General features: G+C 42.5%; 1 protein-coding gene and 1 pseudogene across 2 annotated transcripts in view; one reads left to right on the top strand and one right to left on the bottom strand.

The window, feature by feature from the left end:
* The window catches only part of TUT1 (terminal uridylyl transferase 1, U6 snRNA-specific), a 54,071-nt gene that overhangs the window by 4,308 nt on the left and 41,724 nt on the right, over positions 1-8,039 (bottom strand). For both annotated transcript variants that reach the window (XM_077115990.1, XM_077115989.1), the window contains exons 3-4: positions 457-772; positions 147-247 (exon numbers count right to left, since the gene is read on the bottom strand). In XM_077115990.1, the coding sequence (XP_076972105.1) occupies positions 147-247; positions 457-772 (417 nt within the window). The remainder of the gene's footprint in view (positions 1-146; positions 248-456; positions 773-8,039) is intronic.
* On the top strand, positions 6,960-7,801 carry LOC143645869 (charged multivesicular body protein 4b pseudogene; annotated as a pseudogene).

Genomic DNA, 8,039 nt, shown 5'->3' with positions numbered 1-8,039 from the left:
CAGGTCCTGTTATCCCAATTTACTCATGAGGAACCAAGGCAGGGAGAGGTCAAGTACTTGCCCACAGTCACATGGCTAGAAGGAGGCAGATTTTCCTGACTGACTTTTCTCACCAACTCTTCCCAGCTGTCTCCCTGGCCACCCACCTGGGGTTCTTCCAGGTCACCCAAATCCAGGAAGAGGTCAAGATCACAGCCGTGGACATCAAAGCTATTTATAGAAGAGCCAAAAGGATGGACCACACAGCCTGGGTGCCAAGCAAAGAATAAAGGTCAAGAGATATCAGGGGATGCGGGAGGTGGAAGAACATAACAAGGTACAAAAATGGAAGAGCAGCAAAACAAACCCCTCTAATTGAGGGAGGACTGGGGATGCAGACGTGGGGAAGGGGAAGCGGGGATGGGTGGGGTGCAGGACAGGGAAGGTGCAGAGAGAAGGCGGGTGGGAGTGACCTACCAGGGAAGAACTCTGTGAAGACCTCCTGCATGAGGGCCACCACGAGGCTCCGAAGCTGCCGCTCAGCCTCAGACAACTCCCTCAGCCCCACAAGCTTTACCATCTGTGCCGCCACGTCTGGAGCCTCGGCTAGTGTTTTGGCCAGATGGTGACCGTCAGGGGCTGCTCCTCTGGGGGATCTGGAAGCTGGGCTCTGGAACTCCTTCTGCTCCCGTGGCCGGACCCGCAGGCGATGTCCACCCAGGCTGTGCTGAGGCTGTGACAAGACAGCCTCCTGAGCACCCACGTCCCCCATCTCCACGATGGCAAACACTCCCTGGTGGACCACAAAGGAAAAATAGTTTTAAAACCAAGAATCCAAACACATATGGTAGGGCAGTGGGTTAGAATCTCTGAAATGGGGACTCCCATAAATTGTGAACACTGTTTCCATCACAACAAACACATATTTAGAAAAGCAACTCCCTCCCTCATTCCATTTTTGCAAATTTTGTTCTTATTCCCATCGCCTCTGATAATCTCATTTTACCTATTTTATTGTCCCTTACTCTTCCTAATGATATTATTTCACTGGTAATACTAGGATCTTTCCCTCATTTTTTCTGGCTCAATTAAACTCTACTAACATTAATTGAGAAGCCATGTAATAAACATTGTACTAGGAATGTATATAAACACTTAATCCCTCTCTTTAAAGAACTTACCATCTAGGAATAACAGTAATGTGACAGCCTTTCTACTATAGTTTGGTTGAAGTAATGATATTCATTGGGCCATGTTTTTTTGTTTTTTTCCCCCAAAGGTAGAATGCTAGCAGAAGCAGGAAAAATACAACTATCTAGGGCAAATGTCCACATTCTTTTTATGTTTTGTTTTTTTGTTTTTTTTAACATGGGTAGGCACCAGGAATCGAACCCGGGTCCTCTGGCATGGCAGGCAAGCACTCCTGCCTGCTGAGCCACCGTGGCCCGCCCAATGTCCACATTCTTTTGGATCTTCTCCAGTGGTAAAGCTGGAGCCTCATCCTGCTTATAAAAAAGACCTCCCTACAATAATCAAGACAGTATGATGATGAGAAAATAAAATAAGGAAAGATAAATAATGGGGGATATGGGATAAAAAATTGGGTAGACTGAAATACTCATGGGACTTCTGGGTCAAGATGGCGGCTTAACAACCTGCGCATTTTAGTTCGTCCTCCAGAACAACTACTAAATAACCAGAAACAGTACAGAACAGCTCCCGGAGCCACGATAGTGACCAGACACACAGCGTACCCCAGTCTGGACCAGCTGGACCGCATGCGCACACCCCCCAGAACCATGAGTTCCCAAAGCTGTGGTGGCCAGCGCCCCTCCCCCACAGGCCGCTTCCCAGAGGGGAAAGGAAAGGACTTTACCAGCAGCAGGGACTGGGCACAATCAAACGCCAACTGTGGAACTAATTAACATATTCTGACTACTAAAAATAGGCCCCCAGCTTAGGTGAACCTGATCAAAGCAGAGGTTGCTCATTTTGCCCTGGCGCCAAGGGGGCAGGACTGACAGAAAAACGGGGGGAAAAAAAGAAGGAAACAGAGGTTTTTGTGGCTGTGTATCTACAAAGGCTTGACTGCCTCTGGATAGAGCGGCAGGACTTTTCAGGCTGCAACTGCCCTAGGCATAGGCAGGAGCAAGCTCTTTTGGGGGCTTATCTGGAGCTTGTGCCTTCCCCAGGGGAGGGGTGAAGCCCCACCCAGGTGGAATCCCTCCATCAAGGAATTTAGACACCAGGGCTTGGTAATTTGAAGCCATTAAAACCAGCCTACAACCTCTCCTCTGTCTCCACCATGCCCCCAGCAGGGAGAGTCTGCCAAAGTTAAAGGTACCGCATCATCTTATGCTGGTGGGACCTGCAGTCAGACAAGCGCCACATACTGGGCAGGATAAGAAAAACAGAGTCCAGAGACTTCACAGGAAAGTCTTTCAACCTGCTGGGTCTCACCCTCAGGGAAAACCGACACAGGTGACTCTTTTCTCCTGATAGGAGGCCAGTTTGGTCTGGGAAAATCTGGCTGGGGTATATAATATCTAAGTAGACCCTCCTAAGTGTGTGTGGGGGGAAAGGCACCACATAAGCAGGGCAAGAAACAAGAAAACAAGAACTGAAAAATTCTCCTCTGTTAAACAAAACTTAAGCTAGAGGTCCAGATAAAGCTGAACGGAATGTCAAAGAACAGATAGACAACAAATTCAAACAGCAAGAAAACCCTAAATAAAAGAAGTGAAAGCAATCTCCAGAATAAACTAATTAAGGTAATTAAATGCCTAGATGCCAGCAAAAAATAACAAATCACACTAGGAAAATTGAAGATATGGCCCAGTCAAAGGAACAAACCAACAATTCAAATGACATACAGCAGCTGAAACAATTAATTCAGAATGTATGAACAGACATGGAAAACCTCATCAAAAACCAAATCAATCAATTGAGGGAGGATATAAAGAAGGCAAGGAAAGAACAAAAAGAAGAAACTGAAAGTCTGAAAAAACAAATCAAAGAACTTATGGGAATGAAAGACACAGTAAAAGAGATGAAAAAAAAAAACAATGGAAACCTACAATGGTAGATTTCGAGAGACAGAACATAGGATTTCTGAACTGAAGGATGGAACATCTGATATCCGACAAGAGACGGAAACTATAGGAAAAAAAAATGGAAAAATATGAGCAGGGACTCAGGGAATTGAAAGACAATATGAAGTGCACGAATATACATGTTGTGGGTATCCCAGAAGGAGAAGAGAAGGGAAAAGGAGGAGAAAAACTAATGGAGGAAATTATCACTGAAAATTTCCCAACTCTTATGAAAGACTTAAAATTACAGATGCAAGAAGTGCAGCGTACCCCAAAGAGATTAGATCCAAATAGATGTACTCCAAGACATTTAATAATCAGAATGTCAGAGGTCAAAGAGAAAGAGAGAATCTTAAAAGCAGCAAGAGAAAAGCAATCCATCACATACAAGGGAAGCCCAATAAGACTATGTGCAGATCTCTCAGCAGAAACCATGGAGGTGAGAAGACAGTGGGATAATATATTTAAATTATTAAAAGAGAAAAACTGCCAACCAAGAATTCTATATTCAGCAAAACTGTCCTTCAAAAATGAGGAAGAAACTAAAACATTTTCAGTCAAAAAATCACTGAGAGAATTTGTGACCAAGAAACAAGCTCTGCAAGAAATACTAAAGGGAACACTAGAGACAGATACGAAGACAGAAGAGAGAGGTGTGGAGAAGAGTGTAGAAAGGAAGACTATGAGTAAAGGTAAAAAGAAGGAAAATTAGATATGACATATAAAATCCAGAAGGCAAAATAGTAGAAGAAAGTACTACCCATGCAGTAATAACACTGAATGCTAATGGATTAAACTCTCCAATCAAAAGACATAGTCTGGCAGAATGGATTAAAAAACAGGACCCATCTATATGGACACGAAGCCAAGGACACACATGGACACTTAACACACCAATGTTTACAGCAGCATTATTAACAATTACCAAGAGATGGAAACAGCCAAAATGTCCACCAACAGAGAGTTGGCTAAACAAACTGTGACATTTACATAAGATGGAATATTATGCAGCTGTAAGACAGAATAAAGTTATGAAGTATGTAACAACATGGATGGACCTTAAGGGCATTATCCTGAGTATGATTAGCCAGAAACAAAAGGACAAATACTGTATGGTCTCACTGATATGAATTGACATTAGTGAATAAACTTGGACTATTTCCTTGGTAACAGAGACCATCAGGAGATAGAAATAGGGTAAGATATTGGGTAATTGGAGCTAAGGGATACAGATTGTGCAACAGGACTGAAGATAAAAGCTCAGAAATGGACAGCACAATATTACCTAACTGTAATACAATTATGTTAAAACACTGAATGAAGCTGCATATGAGAATGATAGAGGAGAAGGGCTGGAGCATAAATGAAATCACAAAGAAAGATAGACGATAAAGATTGAGATGGTGTAATCTAGGAATGCCTGGAGTGTATAATGATAGTGACTAAATGTACAAATTTTAAAAATGTTTTTGCATGAGGAAGAACAAAAGAATGTCATTACTGCAGTATGCTGAAAACAGATGGTACTTAATATTTTAAAATTTCAACCAATGTGTGAGACTAAAGCAAAAAATGTTTATTTGGTACAAATCTGTATTTTGACTAGTGCATTTCCTAATATAACTTATGTAGATAGCTTGGTTGAACAACATAATTACATGGAACCTTGGGTAAGACATGAGATTTTGTTGGTTTGTCCAGAGTGATGCCCCAATGAATCCCAGAGTGATTTGATCAGTGAGTGGAAAAGTATTTGCAAAGTCCCCTTCGGGGAAGGGTGAGAATGGGGAAAAATTCAACTTCCTCAAGTTCAATTCTTGATATTCTCACAAGCAGTGTGGACAACCAAAGCTACAGGCTGAGTCCCCAGTCTTGGAGTTTGTTCATATGAAACTTAACCCCACAGGGGATATAGGTCAAGCCTACTTAAAATTAAGCCTAAGAGTTACCCCCAACAGAACCTCTTTTGTTGCTCAGATGTGGCCTCTCTCTGCAGCCAACACAGCAAGCAGACTCACCACCCTCCTCCTGTCTACGTGGGACATGACTACCAGGGGTGTGGATCTTCCTGGCAACATGGGACAGAAATCCCAGAATGAGCTGAGATTCAGCATCAAGGGATTGAGAAAAACTCTAGAATGAGCTGAGACCCAGCATCAAGGGCTTGAGAAAACCTTCTCGACCAAAAGGGGGAAGAATGAAATGAGACAAAGTGTCAATGGCTGAGAGATTCCAAACAGAGTCGAGAGGTTATCCTGGAAGTTATTCTTATGCATAAAGTAGATATCACCTTGTTATCCAAGATGTAACAGAGAGGCTGGAGGGAACTACCTGAAAATGTAGAGCTGTGTTCCAGTAGCCATGTTTCTTGATGATGATTGTATAATGATATAGCTTTCACAATGTGACTGTGTGATTGTGAAAACTTTGTGTCTGAGGCTCCTTTTATCTACCTTGTCAACAGATGAGAGGAACATATGGAATAAAAATAAATAATAGGGGGAACAAATGTTAAAATAGATTTAGTTTGAAATGCTAGTGATCAATGAAAAGGATCAGTAAGGGGTATGGCCTGTAAAATTTTTTTTTCTGTTGTTTTTTTATTACTTTTTCTGAATTGATGCTAATGTTCTGGGAAATGATCATGATGATGAATATGCAACTATGTGATGATATTGTGAATTGCTGAGTGTATGTGTTGGGAATGTTTGTTTCTTGTAATTTTTTTTAATTAATAAAAAATTAAAAAAAAAATACTCATGGCCAATGAAAGGGAGGGGTACGGGGTATGGGATATATGAGTTTCTTCTTTTTTTTATTGCCTTTTCTGGAGTGATGCAGATGTTCTAAAAATGATCATGGTGACAAATACACAACTATGTGAGATACTGTGAGCCACTGATTATATACTTTGGATGGACTGTGTGAAGATTTCTCAATAAAAATATTTTTTTAAAAATACAATGTGCTATAAGGACAGACATTTTAGATAAAACAAGCCCATATATCTATAGACAATTGATTTTTAAAAGTATATTAAGATCTATTTTATCTCTGTGGAAATGTTATAACTTACATATTCAAAAGGGACAAAAAAAATTTAAAAGCCTAGTAATAAGCAGATTTACAAGAACTCTATAAAGAACACTCCAAAATATTATTGAGAGAAACTAAAGGTCTACATAAATTGACTGAAATACCATATTCATAGACTAGAAGATTAAATATTACAAAGATGGCAATTCTTTTCAAGTTGAATCATAGATTTAATGCAACCAAAATCAAAATTCCAAGTAATTGTGTTTTTTTGGATAATGACAAGCTGATTCTAAAATTGGTACGGAAATGTAAAAGGCCCAGAAAAGCCAAAACAATATAAAAGAAAAGATAAAACAAACAGAAAAATAAGGCAAAAACTGTTGGATAACACTACTAGACATCAAGATAAAAGCAGAGACGTGATGAAAACAGTGTGGTAACACTCACAAATAGACAATACCAATGGGACAGAACAGAGAGTCCAGAAAAAGACACACAGGTATATGGACTCTTTATTTATAGGTGACACCGTAGTGCAGAGAGAAAAGGATGGACTTTTCAATAAATGGTACTGAGCACAAAATTCATATTTTGACTAGTGCATTTCCTAATATAACTTCTGTGGACAGCTTAATTGAACATCCTTAAGTACATGGAACCTTGAGTAGGGCATGAGATTTTGTAGGTTTGTCCAGAGTGATGCCTCGATAAATCCCAGCAGGATTTGAACAGTGAATAAAAAAGTATTTGTAGGCGGCGGCTGGGAGCTACGGAGTCGGAGGCAGGCGCTGGAGCTGAGCCGAGCGGAGCCGGAGCGGGCAGCACAGGCCGGCAAGGCGAGCAGCAACCATGTTTGGGAAGCTGTTCGGGGCTGGAGGGGGTACGGCCGGCAAGGGCGGCCCGATCCCCCAGGAGGCCATCCAGTGGCTGCGGGACACGGAAGAAATGCTAAGCAAGAAGCAGGAGTTCCTGGAGAAGAAGATCAAGCAGGAACTGACGGCTGCCAAGAAGCACGGCACCAAAAACAAGCGCACGGCCCTCCAGGCACTAAAGCGCAAGAAGAGGTACCAGAAGCAGCTGGCACAGATCGACGGTACACTGTCCACCATCGAGTTTCAGAGGGAGGCCCTGGAAAACGCCACCACCAGCAACATTGAGGTGCTCAAGAACATGGGCTATGCTGCCAAGGCCATGACGGCTGCCCACGACAACATGGACATCGATAAAGTTGATGAGTTAATGCAGGACATTGCTGACCAGTGAGAACTTGCAGAGGAGATTTCCACAGCTATTTCCAAACCTGTAGGGTTTGGAGAAGAATTTGATGAGGATGAGCTCATGGCAGAACGAGAGGAATTAGAACAAGAAGAACTAGACAAGAATTTGCTGGAAATCAGTGGACACGAAACAATTCCTCTACCAAATGGTCCCTCTATAGCCCTACCATCAAAACCAACCAAGAAGAAGGAAGAGGAAGATGACAACATGAAGGAATTGGAGAACTGGGCTGGATCCATGTAACTGGTTTGGCCTCACGCTGGGCCCAGACAGACGCTGGAGGCCTGCAGCAGCGAGCAGGCGTGTGGGCATATGGGGCAGGCAGGATGTAGTGCAGGCAGGTTGCCAATCGCTCTCTTTCTCACTCCAAAGCAGTAGGGCCGCATCACCCCTCACTCTGCACAGCATGGTCTGCACCCAGCGGGATGGATGGGGGGTGGGCGGATGGGGAGGTGGGCGGTTGGGGGGGAGGTGCCCGTTGTTTATAATGTTGAATTTTTGTAAAATAAACTGTATTTCCAAATCCAACATTGAGCTTCTGGACTACGCCAACTCCACTGCTGAATCCTCAATGCAAAGGGTTGACCATTTGCAGTTGAAATGATCTGAAAATGTAGCCTCTGTCCTTTTAAGTCAGTTGACTTGTCACAC

The sequence above is a fragment of the Tamandua tetradactyla genome, chromosome 9, assembly GCF_023851605.1.
Source record: "Tamandua tetradactyla isolate mTamTet1 chromosome 9, mTamTet1.pri, whole genome shotgun sequence".
NCBI lineage: Eukaryota > Metazoa > Chordata > Mammalia > Pilosa > Myrmecophagidae > Tamandua > Tamandua tetradactyla.
Note: the sequence above shows the minus strand (reverse complement) of the source record. Positions and strands in the feature narration are given on the sequence as shown.